The sequence below is a fragment of the Archocentrus centrarchus genome, unplaced genomic scaffold, assembly GCF_007364275.1.
Source record: "Archocentrus centrarchus isolate MPI-CPG fArcCen1 unplaced genomic scaffold, fArcCen1 scaffold_84_ctg1, whole genome shotgun sequence".
Taxonomy (NCBI): Eukaryota; Metazoa; Chordata; class Actinopteri; order Cichliformes; family Cichlidae; genus Archocentrus; species Archocentrus centrarchus.
In genome coordinates this window covers 227065-243613 of record NW_022060294.1, presented here as the reverse complement: position 1 = coordinate 243613, position 16549 = coordinate 227065, and the positions used below count along the sequence as shown (strand labels likewise).

The 16549-nt window shown below is 45.4% G+C and overlaps 2 protein-coding genes across 2 annotated transcripts; one reads left to right on the top strand and one right to left on the bottom strand.

Moving 5' to 3' along the window:
* The first annotated feature begins 928 nt into the window (after nt 1–928).
* On the top strand, nt 929–16270 carry LOC115777894 (uncharacterized). The gene is made up of 5 exons (XM_030725920.1): nt 929–1171; nt 1251–1496; nt 1583–1726; nt 5291–5386; nt 16086–16270. The coding sequence occupies exons 1-5, from the start codon at nt 1150–1152 to the stop codon at nt 16211–16213; spliced, it is 636 nt and encodes a 211-aa protein (XP_030581780.1). The 5' UTR covers nt 929–1149; the 3' UTR covers nt 16214–16270.
* Nucleotides 12579–14573, bottom strand: LOC115777893 (uncharacterized). Its single transcript, XM_030725919.1, has 2 exons — nt 13450–14573; nt 12579–13134 (listed from the first exon to the last, which is right to left on the bottom strand). The coding sequence occupies exons 1-2, from the start codon at nt 14039–14041 to the stop codon at nt 12587–12589; spliced, it is 1140 nt and encodes a 379-aa protein (XP_030581779.1). The 5' UTR covers nt 14042–14573; the 3' UTR covers nt 12579–12586.
* Nucleotides 16271–16549: the final 279 nt, after the last annotated feature.

The following is a 16549-nucleotide window of genomic DNA, read 5'->3' as shown; positions in this document are numbered from 1 at the left end:
GGGATATCTCCCTCCACCGGACCTGGAGAGAGCAATTCATACTTTCATCACCAGTCGTTTGGACTATTGCAACTCGCTTTATGTGGGAGGTAAACAGCGACCTTTCCAATCGCCTACAACTAGTTCAAAATGCAGCAGCACGGCTGTTGACAGGCACTAAACGTCGTGATCACATTTCGCCCATTTTAGCCTCTCTACACTGGCTTCCTATTTCTTTTCGAATCCAGTTAAAATACTATTTCTGGTTTTTAAGACTCTAAACGGATTAGCACCTGTTTATTTAACTGAACTGTTGAGGCCCTACATCCCGATAAGAGAACTGAGGTCCTCCAATCAAAAGCTATTGACCAGATACAAATCTAATTTGAAGAGTAGAGGGGATAGAGCCTTTGCCGTGGTTGCCCCTAAACTCTGGAATGACCTCCCTCTCCACATAAGAGAAGTTCATTCCCCTACTACTTTTAAAAAACTTCTTAAAACTTATTTATTTGCATTTGCATTTCAGACTGATAGATAGACCTTCTTGGCATTACTACTGGCACTTCTATTACGGTCCTTCATTGTTTATGGTTTTATTGTGTTTTTATTTTGTTTTATGTTCTTTTGTTTTTATATTATTTTATTTGTGGTTTTATTTGTTTTATGCCCTGTGAAGCACTTTGGTTGTGGACAGTCATCAGATACATGGATATAAAAGACGTGTTTGTGGGTCTGTCAGCTGTTTGTGTGGAGTTGTTCTTTGTGTTCACCTCAAACCAACCTGAGTGTCATTTCTCTTTAGTTCTGATCTCACTGCTGAGCTGCACAACAAACCAAGGTCAGTAACCTTCTTCTGTCACAGCTTCAACCTGATCAATGCTCACTAATATGACCTGTTTGGCTTCATGTTTCATTGTAACCCTCACAGCTCGTCTGACTGTGAGTCCCAGCAGCTCTCAGTTCTTTAAAGGAGACTTTGTGTCTCTGAGCTGTGAGGAGGACGACAGCTCTGCTGGATGGACTCTGAGGAGAAACACAAGCAAACAACAGAGGACTCAGTGTGGAGATGGGTGGGGAAGATGGTCTGGTTCTACCTGTAACATCAGCACAATAGACCCATCAGACAGTGGAGTTTACTGGTGTGAGTCCAGAGAGGGTGCCATCAGTAACATGGTTAATCTCACAGTCTCTGGTAAGCTGAGTGTGTGGAGTTAGTGTTGATGAAGCTGTGTGTAAATGGATGAAATGCTGTAGTTTGTCTCTGTGTTGAGGTGGATCAGTGATCCTGCAGAGTCCTGTCCTCCCTGTGATGGAGGGAGATGACGTCACTCTGCTCTGTCAAACAAAGACCACTCCCTCCAACCTCCCAGCTGTATTCTTCAAAAATGATGTCTTCATTGGCAATGAGCCTACAGGTCACATGACCATCCAGCATGTTTCCAGGTCTAATGAAGGCCTCTACAAGTGTGACATCAGCGGTCATGGAGAGTCTCCATCCAGCTGGATCACTGTCACAGGTGACACACTCACCTGTCTGTGTTTCTGCAGGTTTCAACATTCACAATGTGACCAGAACTTAATGACTGTGTTTGCTTTATTTTAGAGAGACACACCACCACACCTCCACCTACATCCAACTTTCCTTTTGTTCTCTTTGCATTGTCATCTGTTGGATCAGTCTGTGTTGTTATTCTACTCTTGTTACTGGCTCTGGTGGTGATACGATGTGGTCACAGGAAACCTAAAGGTGAAACAAAATTTTATATGTATTGGTTTGTTTTGCCTTATAACCTATACATTCCTGCAATTTAACTAATTGATTTGTGTCATATGGCTTCATGGATAGATAAAACTGGGTATCATCTGCATAAGGTAGCAGCACAGAGAAGTAAATGCCTGCTTAGTGTTGTTGCTTGCCGCACATCCAACAGTGCTATTGTGGGCAGCTGCAGAATTGTCAGCCTTCATTGAAGTTTTGCTCCATTTATGCCAGAACATTTCACGGTGGTGGAGCAATGGCAGGGACATCTCAAATCCACCCATTGTAGCTAACCCTAGGACCCTTGCTTTCCCCACACCTGGTCTTTCCTGCTTAGCCAGAGCCCAAAGCTTCCTTGTTCTACTTCCTCGGCCAGCTCTTTCAAAGCCTTTCTGATTTTGGGGCCAGTGACATCTATACTCTTCAGGAAGCACTGGGATGATGCTCCCTGCAGTCGACTTTGACCAGGTAGAAGACAACTGACCACCCTTTTTCTCTGCACTGTAAGGTCATGATTTTTGGCTGCCTCTGTCCCTCCTTCCCATGGGACAGTAAGCTATGCCAATGATCACTGCCTGGGTTATGACAGACCAGAGAATAATGTCTGGTCGCAGGTTTGTTGTGGTGATATCACTTGAAACCATGACCTGCTGGTCAAGATCCACTCTCAGGTTTCACTCACAGTCACCTGTGAGGGTTGATTTCTCTGGTTGTGTGATGTTGTGAGCCTCTCCTCTGATGAAATGGACCAGCCGCTTGGAGTTGGTGATGTTCACGCCCTAGTTGAGTCAAGCCTCCATACCTCCAGGATCTTTGCCAGCTTTCTTAAGACTTGATCATGGCCCTATTGCTAGGACTTGGCAGGGTGTCATAGGTGGACCTTACGAGGAAGCCCAGCCTGGCTTTGAGAATCTTCCACATGTCAGCCGAACCAATGGTCCTGCTAATTGCTCCTTCGCAGGTTGTCGAGCCTCCTTGCTGACGTTGACTTAGGGATTTGATTTTATATTTCTCCTCCTCAGACCTTACCCCATCGGAGATAACTGACTCCTTTCTCTCCTTTCTTGTCTCTTTGGAGCAGTCCCCCACACCAGGCCAGTTCTCTCAGACTGAGTCTCCCAAAAATCTCTTGATGTTTCAGAGAGTTTTTGGATGGCCTGGTTGACTGCAAGCTCCACCCTCCACTTGCGACTTGTTCGAACTGGTGCCTTCTTGTTCTGCATGGATGGATCTGACGAGTCCCTCAGCTCCACGATAAGCCTTGCCTTCTCCTGTCTGTAACCCAGGAGGATTGAATTCAGTGGTAGCTGCAGTGCATTCTTCCCACGCAGGCAAACACTGGAGAGACTCTGGGGTAGGCCCAGCCATTTCCTGATGTAACTGTTGGCTTTTGAGTCCATCTGCAGCACTGTGGAAGTGGCCATGTCACACATCTTGAGGGCACATCATGTTGTACAAGGTGAATTGGTAGCACCAGATCTTAAACTTGCCTGGGAGATAGCTCTTGTCAATCCTAAGACCTTTAGAGAGTTGGACCATTGACTATGTGGTCATCTATGTGGTCATCTGACAGGTCAGCTGTATACAGTCTCCCTAGGCTCTGGATGGGTTGTTCTGCCATTGAAGGGATTTTCTCACTACTCACTGTGAAGAAGATATGGTCATTTCTGATGCCTTGCTGTATGGTGGGACTTCATGGCTTTGAAGCATTTATCCTCATTTTGGCCCAACTGAGGAGTTCTTCAAGCCTTTTCAGGAGCCAGTACAAGCTGCTGTTTGGAGAAGGATCGTCACATCGTCCACTTAGATTCGCATGGCTGGCAGTTGCTGGCCTGACTGTGATTTCACCCCATCTGTCTCCCACCAATGAAAATGATTTTAAAGGCTTTTGTAAAGAGGATGGTATAGATTGAGCACCCCATTGCAATGCCTTTCACCAGCCTGTTACTCTATCCTGTGCTGTGTAACAAATCATGAAGTTGCTGAAGTAGTGTGAAATAAATACTGGGTGGCACATGGAAAAATTCCAGGACAAAAGTGATTAGTTGGTGGAGAATAGAGCCATAAGCATTTTCCAGATCCAGCCAGACTACATGAACGTCTTGCTATTCATGCTTGGTCTTGCTTGGCTGTCTGAATCTGCTCCCAAATCATGGTGGAGTGTTCCACACATCCAGGGAAACTTGAGACACGTGCCTTCAGGTAAGTGGCGTTGGTGTAACTGTTGTTTAGCTTGGCCAACACAGAGAAGAAGATTTTCCTTTCCACGGTCAGAAGCACAATGCCTCTGAACTGGTTGATGTTGCAGTTCTTTTGGGATGAAGATGGCACTGCTCAATTCCAGGTTATTCTCATCAGCTTCGAGAGTAGTTTCACCAGAAGGGGGCAGTTCTTATATACCTTGTAGGTCACACTATTTGGACCTGGCATGGAGGCCAACCTCGTCCTGTCTACCATTAGCTTGGTTTCAGACCATTTGGGTGGTACAATGTCGAACTCAACTGCTTGCTCCGCAGGACGAGGAACATGCCCCGGAGAGCCAAGTGGGATGTTCTTTTCATGGGTCGCCTAGCTGGTTCTTGATGTGTTCCTCAAGCTCCTCCTGGGTGGTTTCCAACCTCCTGCTCTTCTCTTCCAACAAGCTTCAGCATGTTTGAAAGGATCCCAAAAGAACCTCACTCACTCCTACTTTCTCCCTTCTTCTCCATTTCCAGATGCACTTTGCCCTTCTCAGGGCTGCAAGCCTACTTTGGATCTGGTCCAGAGGACTTTCAGACCCTCTTTTTCCTTCTCATGTGTCTTTTACCAGGACCTCCTGAGCAGCTGCCTCCTCATGTATAATGAAAATTTAATTGGTCCTAGCACACAGAGTCTATTAGATAAATATGATTCAGACTACTGCAGCACCTTCTAATATCTATGGCGTGCTTAAAGGAGTCTATGGGAACTCACTGCTGGAGCATCACTGTGATCATGGTTGGCTTAAATAATGGATGAGGACATTATGAATCATGTGAGGGATGGTCAGAAGTGTAAAAAATGCCTACGCTTTTTAGTTTTATTAGTTTTACCTTCATATTTAACATTTTAAATTATACATAATTTCATTTGTTTTATTTTCTTGTAATGATGTAATAAAACAAACAGGATCATCTTAATAAATGTACTTGTTGTGCGTTAACTGTTGTTCACTGTGTGTTTGTGGTCTGTGGTGAACGGAAGCTAACGGCATCCTGTTTCTGATAAAAAGAGAACATTTCAGCTGCAGGTGTTTCAGCACAGGGCTGATGATTCATAATTCCATTACATGAACCTACACCACGTTTCCTTTGAATTGGCTTCACTGCTTTTTGTTTTGTGACACTTTAAATATGATTTAAAATATGAACCCACCTTTTATAAGTGTCGTTATTTTCTAGGTTGTGTGACATCCTGTCCTGGCATGTTGTTTGACGCATTCATGCTGCTGATGAGCAGTCATGTCAGTGTGCTATAGCTCTGCTATCAGCTGTTCTACCTGCACTGATGTCCTCTGTGTGTGTTGTTGTGCAGAGAGTGATCCAGCTGCAGTCGCCTCAGCAGTGAGAACAGAAATCAATTATGGACGAATCTTCATCAAAGAGACGCCAAACAAACCAAAGACGAGAGGTACGGCTGATCTTCTTCACCTCCATCATGGTTCATGTCTGCAGACAGGAACTGATGCTTTGCTTTAAGCTAAATGTTAACATCAGAATGCTTACAGACTTAGTGCATATGTTAATTATGCTCACCCAGTTCACATTTACTTATTAACACAAGGCTGATGAGAATACTGTGAGTTCTATTGACTATTCTTATGATTAATGAATAAATTAAAAATAACCAATTTATTTGGTTGTTCATTAATTTTGGTGGCTTTAAGAAAAACACACACATTTGGGAACTTACAGCACTGGGTAAAAGTCATTCTTTACATTTTGCTTACTTGTCATTTTTTAAAATGATCTTGAGTGGTAGTTCTCCGGCTTTCTGAAGGTCTCTCAAAGGTTTTCTGTGGACATTTGCAGCTTGTTCACTCATTTTCTGTCCACAACTTAACAAAGAGCTGATTTTAAATGATATCTTTAGCAACTTTGTTGCTATCAGTGTCATGATCTTGGGCCAGTAGCCCAGTGCGCCTTGTTTCTTTGAGTTATGTTTTCAGTTCTGAGTTAGTATTTTAGGTTACTATGATTTTCTGTTATAGTGTATCTGTTTTGTTCTCATATCTTAGTCCTTTGTATCTTGTCATGTGTAGTTTTGTTTTGTTATATTCTTCAGGTTGTGTTTCTTATAGTTCAGTTTCTCAGTTTGTTGTTGGGTGATCTATTTAGTTATTTATGTATTCAGGTTTCTCCATGTATCTTGTCTGTTTTATTCCCATACCTTGGCCCTTCTGTGTTTAGTTTCCCTTCCCATTGTTTCCTTGTGTAATGTCTGATTCCCTCTGTCAGGTTTTCTGTGTTAGGTTTGCATGTGTGTGTTAGGTTGAGTCACTTCCTGTTTTATTTTGGCAATCTTGAGTTACTTGTGTTTTGTATCTAGGTTTACTTCCCCTTGAGTTGTCAGTGTATTGTGTTCAGCTGTGCTCTCACCTGTTGCCCATTCCCTCGTTATCCCTTTGTGTATATATTGTCTGGTTTTCATTCATATGTTGTCGTGTAATTGTCTCTATATGGGCAGTGTTGTTGGCACTGCCCTTGTGTGTGTGTGTGTGTGTGTGTGTGTGTGTGTGTGTGTGTGTGTGTGTGTGTGTGTGTGTTAGGTTCGGACCACCGTTAAATAAAGAAAGACACAGAAACCCGTAGTTGATTTTTTACCTGCAGGGAGAGTCTCAGTCAGCTAACACACACGTGCCTCTGAAAGAGAGTCTGACTTTCTTCTTCCTGCCGGTGCTTTTATTTTAGCATCACGTAAGTGTGTGTGGGGGGTGTGTGTATGTGTGTGTGACGTCAGGAAACAGGCGTTACCTGCTTTCCTCACCTGGAGGGTCCAGGTGTATGAGAGTATGTTTTGTGCTTACAGTCTGATGGTCATGTGCATGTTTATGATGAACACATTGTGATACATAGAAAAACAGTTACATGTTTATCTATTCTAACAATTCCTCCCTGTTTATCATGAACATAGCACATACAATCCTGAATGAGGTTGAGGCGAAAAACCTGTCATGCGGCTGTCTATCCTTCTTTTGACCCAAAGTCACACTCTCTATTCTTTCAAGACAGGAAAATTCCTCAATGGCCCCGCCGCTCACGGCAGCCACTGCTAGTCAGTCTCACTCGGGGAAACACCTACATACATTTGCAAAAATTAAACATTAGTTTGAAAACCAGTTTACATCCACCCCCACCACTTGGTCTCCCATTTTCAATGGGGGTTTCATATTTGGTCCTCTGTTTCACCCTCCAGCTCACCCTGCACAAGGGTATACTGATAGAAAGCCGAAATGAAAACATTTGTCATCATTTTCCTTAAACATGGAACAATACAACTGAAAAATAAACAAAAGAGTAGCAGAATGACCCCTGGTGGCACTAAGACTTTCAGCAGAATTTGCCACCAGGCTCCAGTAGTCAGCCAAGAGAGCCAATCCAGATTCCCTCCAGGTGTCTGCCGTTCTACATACTGCTGTAGGGTGTCTAAGTCAGACAAAGCAGTGTGGATACTCCCCCCATCACCGTTTTCATCAGGGATGAAGGTGCAACAAGTCTGTCCAATTATCTTGCATACTCCTCCTTGCGGGGCAGCCAGCAAGTCCAAAACCACTCTGTTCTGCATCACCATTGCACGCAAGGCGCTCAACTCCCGTGAAGTTCCTTTGCCTAACGTTCTTGTGGCGTTTATCAGACGGAGTAGGGCGTACCTGTTTATCTCGACATGGTCCCGAACCAGTCCGACTCCGACCCATGGAAACAGGCTCTGTCCTATCTTTTCCCCGGTTCCCCATATTCTCCATTCCTTGGGAACATCCTCGACCCGTTCAGTCACTTCACGGCGGTGCCTGCTGGTTGTGCTTGTTCTTTGCATAAAGAACACATGGTCTGATAATGATGCTATGGTGCACAGTCCATTCCAGTCAGGTGGTAAGGAGACATAGGCTTTGTGTCCACATACAAAATACCAGTCCGTCAGTACCCGGGTTCCTTTAGGCCCAGGGGCTATGCGGGAGCAGTAACTCTGACTTCCATCTTCCAGCGGTAACGAGCGGTTGGTCATCGCACATGCTGCCTCTTGGAGCGTACTGTTCTTTGCACACGTGGGATTCTGGAGGCAGTACATGCACTTCGTCTCGTTCTGTCGTGGACAGTAGGAAAACGTACTGTTACACAACATGTGAGGCAGCTTCCCCACCTCTCGGGATCCATTGTTAACCACGCATGCTGGAAAAGCCTTTCTGGGAAGATGGGTTAGCATTAATACTTCTGGTAGTGCTACGGACAGCTGTGGCCATGCTACCAAATCTTCATTTGGGGTACATTCAGCTCTAGTGATCGGTGTTTTGGCCCAATTGATTTTTAATGGTTGACTGAAGTTAGAGTTCTGCCACAGTTTACCCCTTCCTGGGTGGGTTGACAGGCCGTACAGGCACCATGACTTTGTCCACCTGACATTATATGGCCTGAGGCCTGAATTATGGGCTGCTACTGGCATGTGGGAGCACACATAGCAATTTGTGTAGTTTCTATTATAAGCTGTTGCGTTCATCAGTCGCCACCATTCGTTGGTTGCGTAGGCATGTGGGTACTTGAGGTGGTTCAGTGGTGTTGCAGTTGCGATGGTCATCAATGCGCCCAGGGTCCAGATCCAGTTCCACGTGGTCATTGCACGTGAATGAGCCATCCCTATTTAGTGGGGGGTTCAGTTGTTTTCTTCACGGGTTTGAGACGAAAGTGGCCTAGGGCTCACTTCCCCCTTTGAAGCCCGACTTCCGCCCCCTACTCAGCGTTGATTGGCTCAATCCTTTTGCAATGGCTGAGGTGTATCCACGTGGATCTCTCTGCTATTTTGACTGCAGTTGGTGTGGTCAGTAGTACTTTGTAGGGTCCGTCCCACCGGGGTTGGTTCCAGCACTTCTTCTTAATCACTCTGACCAGGACCCAGTCTCCCACCGCCACCGGATGTTCCTGTGGAGAAGCAGAAAGGCCTTCCGGCAGTTTATTTGTATCAACAACATTTTTGCTTTGGAACAACTTTCTCATCCAATCACTTAAGTCTGTCTCTTCCTCTGCTTGTTGTTCTTCTGTGTATACTGGGAGTCTAAAAGGTCGGCCAAACAATGCCTCATAGGGGGTTATCCCTGTGTTGTTGGGGGTCACATGCATGTATGTTTTTACTAAGTCTATGCATTCTACCCAGGGCCTTCCCGTTTCTGCCATACATTTCCTTAGTCTGTTTTTTACTGTACCATTCGTTCTTTCAACGAGTCCAGCGCTTTGCGGATGATAAGAGCAGTGATTTTTTAGCTGTACCCCTAGGTTTTGCGATACTTTGCTCACTATTTCATTTACAAAATGTGGGCCATTGTCGCTCCACAGTTTTTCAGGTACCCCATACGTGGGTACAATAGTTTTGCACAGAGCTTTTGCTACTGTGAGTGCGTCCGCTTTCACTGCTGGAATTATTTCGACCCACTTAGTCAGAGGATCTATTAACACTAAGCAATACTTATAGGTCTTACATGGGTTTAGCTCTATAAAATCCATGTGCAGAAATTGGAACGGGTAGCTGGGGGTAGGAAAGGTCCCTCGCATTGGCCTTATGTTGCCTTGGGGGTTATTCTTACAACAGATGATGCATGCCCTACAAAACTGTTTTGAGTAATTATTGAAGCCTTTAGTATAGAAATGCTTATTTATAATATTCACCATACCCCCTGTTGACACATGTGTTAAACCATGTGTCAATATGGCTGCTGTTTTGAACAGTGACCTAGGAAGTACAGGTTTTCCATTTATGTGGTACAGCTGGTTTAGTTTAGATGCCCCATCCTTTAGCCATTGCTCTATTTCAGGTTTAGGAGCTTGCTGCTGCATGTCGTGCAGCACGTCGGTTCACAAGGGTTCCACAATTGTTGTATAAGCATCTGAGGTGCCATATTTACCACTTGCAGACAGTTTTGCCACTTTGTCAGCGTAGTTGTTTCCCAGTACTACCAAGTCTGTGCCTGTTTTGTGTGCCGCGCATTTACAAATGGCCAGGGCTGATGGCAGTTTTATGGCTGCTAATAGGTTTTTTAACAGTTCAGCATGTTTCACTGGCTTTCCTGTAGAGGTCAGCATTCCCCTTCTCGCCCACTGCGCTGCAAACAAATGTACGGCAGAAAAGGCATACTGGCTGTCAGTGTAAATCGTGACTTCTTTACCTGCATAATGCTTGCATGCTTCGGTTAATGCGATTAACTCGGCTGTTTGAGCAGAGAGGTGTGAGGGCAGTTTCTCAGCTTTGATTATGGTGGTATTGGTGACTATAGCGTAGCCCGTGTCTGTTTTGTTTCTATCATTTTTCCGGCTTGAGCCATCCACAAACACAACGTGGCCTCTCGCCAGTGGTTCGTCTTGCAAGTCTAATCTGGGCTTACTGGTTTGTTCCGCCAGCACTTTGCAGTCATGAGGGTCGCCGTCATGTGGCGTTGGTAGTAGAGTGGCTGGGTTTAGAGTGGTGCAGCGCTCTATAGTTATGTGTGGTTGCGATAACAGGAGAGCTATGCAGCTCAAGTGTCTGGCTGGAGATAAGAATGTCATTTTGCTCTGTAAGAGCAAAACTGATACTGCATGTGGCACTTTAAGTGTAAGTGAGTGGAAAAGCACCAGTTCTCTGGAGGCCTCAACAGCGAGTGCTGCTGCACATACTGCTTGCACGCAATGTGGTAATGCTCGTGAGACTGCATCTAGGCGTTTGGAGTAATAAGCGATTGGCCTTAATTTATCTCCAAAAGACTGTAACAGAGCTGAAGTCATAAAGCCATCCTTGCAATCTACAGTCTGGACAAAATCTTTTTTGTAATTTGGAAGAGGCAGCACTAGGTCTGTTACCAGTGCTTCTTTTACTCTTGTGAAAGCTTCTGCAGCGTCTGTTGTCCATTGTATGACATCTGTCATTGCCATGGGGTTGTCGTATATTAGGGAGAGCAATGGTTGCGTCAGTTGGGCATAATTAGGGATCCATGCTCTGCAATAATTACATAGTCCTAAAAAGGCCATCATTTGCTTCTTGGTTTTTGGTTTAGGTGTTTGTGCTAGTGATGATTTTCTTGTCTCTAGCAGTCTCCGCCCTTCTTGTGTGAGTGTGTGCCCCAAATACTTTACCTCCTGTTTCACCCACTGTAACTTGTCCAAGCTGACTTTGTTACCTGTGTCAGCTAGGTGTTGTAATACTCTGAGAGATTGCTGTCTGCAGTGCTCTTCAGAGTCTGATGCTACTAGAATGTCATCCACGTATGTCAGAACTTGAGAGTGTGGTGAGATTGGCATGGCTGACAGACAGTTACTAATTTCCTGGGAAAATATGGTCGGACTATCGGTGAAGCCTTGCGCAAGCCTACTGTATGCAAATTTTTTCCCTTTGAAAGTGAACGCAAACCAATCTTGGGAGTCTGGATGCAGTGGGATTGAAAAGAAAGCATTGCTCAAGTCTATCACTGAGAACCATTTTTTATCTGGAGTGAGTTGATTCAACAATGTGTGGGGGTCTGGGACACATGGGGCTCTGGATTGCACAGCTTCATTGACAGCACGCAGGTCCTGTACTAGCCTCCACTTTTCTGTTCCTATTTTCTTAACAGGAAATATTGGAGTGTTACATTTAGCGTCTGGCATTTCTATTATTATTCCAGCTTTGATCATGTCAGTTATTACTGGCTCAATCCCTGCTTGGGCGTCTGGTTTCAGGGGGTATTGCCTCACAATTGGCCTGTAAGCAGTTTTGGGTTTGATGATTACTGGTCGCGCAGTCTTAAGAAGACCTACATCGGATGGCCCTTTGGACCACAGATGGTCTGGAACGTCTTTTAGTTCGGGATGGTCCTGTAAGCTGACAAAGGATCATGCCTGATCTACAACGCCTGTGTCCGGGAATGGCAAAGCTGGACTCCAGTAATAATGTTTTCCTTCTTCTTCTTCATTGTGATGTAGTTCACTAATAGTCTTGGCTTGCATGCCGGTGGGTGTTGGGATAACAGCTATTTTCAGTTTGGCCATCATATCTCTACCTAGTAGATTTACTGGACATTCTGGGCTTAAGACCACTGTCCCTCTGACCTCCGTGTCCAGTTCAGAATTGTAAATTTGTACTGGGCTGGATAGTGACAGAGTACTCAGGTGTCCATTAGCTGATTTCACGTATACTTTATCTCTTGTTGGTTTGCGGTTTGGGAACGGTTCTCTAATTACTGTTCGGTCTGCCCCTGTGTCACACAAAAACTCTAAGTCTTTGCCATTTACTGTGAGTATTATTGTGGGTTTTTCACCTGGCTTGGAAAGCATGGCCAGTATGCTTTGGAAATCCACAGTGATTTCCTGGCCATGTTCTCGTGGTTCCTGGTCTAGTCATGCTATGTTGTGGTCGCTGTCATAGTCAGGATTGTATGGGGGGTCTCTCCTGCCTTTCCTGTGACCTGTCCTTTGCCGTCTTCCATCCCTCCTTTCCCTCAGGCAGTCCCTGGCGAAGTGACCTCTCCGGCCACAATTGTAACATTCATCACTTTTGGCTTTCCCCTTCTGGTGTTGAAACCTTTTCCCTTGGCTGCTCTGAGAAGGGGCGACGAGAAACACTTGGGAGTCCTGTGGCATAGTGTCGGTCATGAACGCGCTACTGCCCCCCCCTGATTTAGATTTTTCGCCTTTTTTTTCTCTGTATCACTCCCTCTGCGTGTGTTGCCCAGTTCATAATTTCATTTACATTAGCCGTTGAGTGATTTACAAAGTGTTTTTGAATAAAATCAGAATATTTGGGCTGAAATCCTGACATTAGTGCTAGTTTTAGGTGTTGTTGGTAGGGGTTGTTTGGTTCTGTACTTTCAGGAATGCCGCTGTGGGCTTTAAAAACTGCTTCCAGGCGACCTTGGTACTCGTACACATCTTCACCCTCCTTTTGTCTGCATTGGTTAATTTTGTCATAATTTGGGGGTGGCACTAGGGTCTGTTTTGTTCTCAAAATTACTCCTTCCATCCCTTGCCGTAAGATTTCTGAATTATGCCTTAAAATGTTGCCGCCCTCATCTCTTCCTGTGAAGGTGTCCCTTACTCTTCCCCACTCGTGTTTAAAATGGTTGCGGAACACACGAAACATTTCATCCCCATTCAGGTTAAACGAGGTTTGTAATCCCCTTATATCTGTCGCCCATTGCTCTATGTCAATTTTGTGTGGGGTTAAGCCTCTAACGGCCTCTTGCATTTCAGTTTCAGTCCAAGGTCGGTAAACCAAAATAGTGGGAGGTTGAGGGGTGCTCGCTGTCCCTATGTTTGGGTTCGCGACTTGGAGCATTGGGAAGGTTTGTGCCACTGGTTCCAGTGCGGGTGGGGGCCCTCCACAATTGAAACAATCCCTTTCATGCCCGTACTCTGATAAAATGGGATAACCTGCTGGTTTAGGTGGGGCATGCACATCTATGTGCGCCAGTGTTTTAAGTTCCCCATTTCTGGTGCGGCTCGCAATGGGAGAAAAAGCTGCGGGAGAAACAGCTGTTAAGCCTTCCCTTGCTTGGGTCTCATGTTGTTTTGTCCCACTAGCTCCTCCCCCCTGTAAACATGGCGCAGCTTGTTTTACCCCGTTAGCTCCTCCCCCCTCTAAACATGGCGCGGCTTGTTTTACGCCGTTAGCTCCTCCCCCCTCTAAACATGGCGCGGCTTGTTTTACCCCGTTAGCTCCTCCCCCCGCTAAACATGGCTCGGCTCCGGGTGCCGCAGGGTCAGGCCCACTACGGTCTTGCTGGGATCTACATACAATGTGAGTTTCCTCATCTGCCTTTATTACAGCTGCGTGCACGTGTGTGGGTGGTTTTGCTGCTGTGGCTTTTGCCTTCCGCTGTTCCTGTCGGCGTTTAGCTTGTAACAGCCACAACTTAGCACACTGCAGTTCCAACTGCGCCTTTTTGCAAAATGCTGCTTTTTGTTGCAGCTGTGTTACTAAGTTTTCACATTCTGTCACTACCAACTTTCCCTTAAACCCATATTTTTTCTTCCATTTAGTTATATATTGAGTTGACCCTTGTTTATGCCATTCCATAAATTTTACATCGCCCTCTAATACGGCGGCCTCGCATTTCAACGAGGACTTACCCATTGTTCCCGACGTACAATCGGCCTTTGCTTTGTCTCGTACAGACCACGTGTCTTTACTGAGACCTAAACCCAAATCCGCCCTTCACTGTGTACTTCAACAGACCATGAAGTTGAAAACCGTTAGATTTTCTTCATGCTGCTGCTTCCACTTCAATGGCGGCTTTCACTCTCACTCACTTTCACACACACACATACGCGTATTTATGGCGCCTATTTTAAATCTTTGTTTACGGTGAGAACACCAAAATTCCAAATTAAGGCCAAATTAAAATTTCTCCGTTGGGCGGGAGTTACCAATTTACTTTCTCCTGTCGGCGAGAACACCTACGGTACCGTTTTATGCTTTATTTGCTTTTCCCTGAAAAGCTAACTTTACCTGAAAGTTACTTCGGCCGGTGCCCCTCGTGAACCCTGTGCTGAGGGCGCTTTTCCCTGAAAAGCGAACTTTCCCTGAAAGTTACAACGGCCGGTTACCTCACGAACCCGGTTCGGAGGACGTATACTACAGTTTTCCCTGAAAAGCCAACTTTCCCTGAAAGTTATCCTGGCAATCGGACCCGGTCCGACTCAGTAGTGTACGATTTGTTTGTGCTTTTCCCTGAAAAGCTCCGGCCGGTTACCTCACGAACCCGGTTCGGAGGACGTAGACTACAGTTTTCCCTGAAAAGCCAACTTTCCCTTAAAGTTATAATGGCAATCGGACCCGGTCCGACTCAGTAGTCCACGTTTTGTCCTACCTGGTTTCTGTCGTCTTCACTTGGTGGATCGGGTCTCGAGGAAAGCGTTCCCAGCGACCGCGGAGAAACCTATTAAGCCGGGCCTGGCGACAAACGTCCTGCCCCAGGTCTTTTGTGCAGCGCCTCTATTGCAGCTGGCTGTCCGGACAGTCTGCCGGCGTCGCTCCGTAGTCGTTGGGAAAACCTCCTCACTGCCCGCCCGGCTCTCGAAGGACCAAAAAATGTTAGGTTCGGACCACCGTTAAATAAAGAAAGACACAGAAACCCGTAGTTGATTTTTTACCTGCAGGGAGAGTCTCAGTCAGCTAACACTCACGTGCCTCTGAAAGAGAGTCTGACTTTCTTCTTCCTGCCGGTGCTTTTATTTTAGCATCACGTAAGTGTGTGTGGGGGGTGTGTGTATGTGTGTGTGACGTCAGGAAACAGGCGTTACCTGCTTTCCTCACCTGGAGGGTCCAGGTGTATGAGAGTATGTTTTGTGCTTACAGTCTGATGGTCATGTGCATGTTTATGATGAACACATTGTGATACATAGAAAAACAGTTACATGTTTATCTATTCTAACAGTGTGTGTGTGTGTGTGTGTGTGTGTCATGTTATTAGCTATGTTGAAGTTTAATATTGTGTACTGCTGGCACCTGACCAGCACCGCTTTGGTTTGTCGTTATAAATAAATAATCAGCCCATTACAAAAACACATAATTTGTTCCCTATACATTAAAGCTGTGAAAAATGCAGAAGGTAACAGTCATAAAATTGTATTTTTGCATCAACCAGGTGATTCCCAAAAAGCTATTAGTTAACTTGGCATATCTCAGCTTGGTTCACAGGAGCCTCATCAGAAATGGTCTCATTGGCATTTGGCAGTGCATGAATCCAAGAGGAGCCCCAATTAGGCCCAATATGTGTCTGCTTTCTGGTTTTGGCACACATGCAGTAAGTTGTGAAGGAGCTGTCTAAAGGCTGAAGGGACCAAATGTCCTTCAATGCAATGGAACAAGTTCTGCATGTAAAACCACAGCAGCTACTTCCTGGCAGCGTTCATGCTGTGAGAGCTTGTTTGCTTGGAGCTCTGTGGTAAAGTGTGTCAGACTGCACTGAAAGAAGGTCACATCTCTGTAGTTGTGTGTCACCTTCTCACAAACACCATTGTTATGCAATCAGGGCTTGTTTCTGAGCAGAGGTGTGAAGGAGTGGAAAGAAAACTGTGAAAACCTGCTGCTTGTTGCAACAACTGTAACTTATTCTCTGTGTAATAAAAGCTGTAATCGTATCTCAGTGCTGTAATTTGTGTGTTTGGTTCTGCAGAGACTGAGACAGCGGTGATCTACTCAACGGTGAGAACAGAAGACGTCAGTTATGGACAAACAGCCGTCACACCAAAGAGCTGCTCTGTATTTCATTCTGGAAATTTCCAATATTGTGTAAAGAAGTAAAATCAGGTCCCTAATCAAATGGGCCAAAATATATCTTGTGTTTTATCCCAGCTGCAGCGCAGCTTTGCTGGATATGATGTGTGGAATAGATGCCTTTCCCTCCCTGGAGGTCATGCTTAAAGGCTGGGGCTTAAAGGTGGGCAGCATCTTGGGATCCCTCTTCCTGTGAAGGAGCTCTGGGCTGGATGTGAGTTTTTATCCCACCTACAGTGCACTCTTCCTGGATACAATGCCTCTCCCTCACCCTGTCTCTCTCCATGCATCTGCCTTTTTGTCCTCCTTCAACACTCCACACAGTCAGTAGCATCCACTGACTGTGACGGCACGCTGACCAAA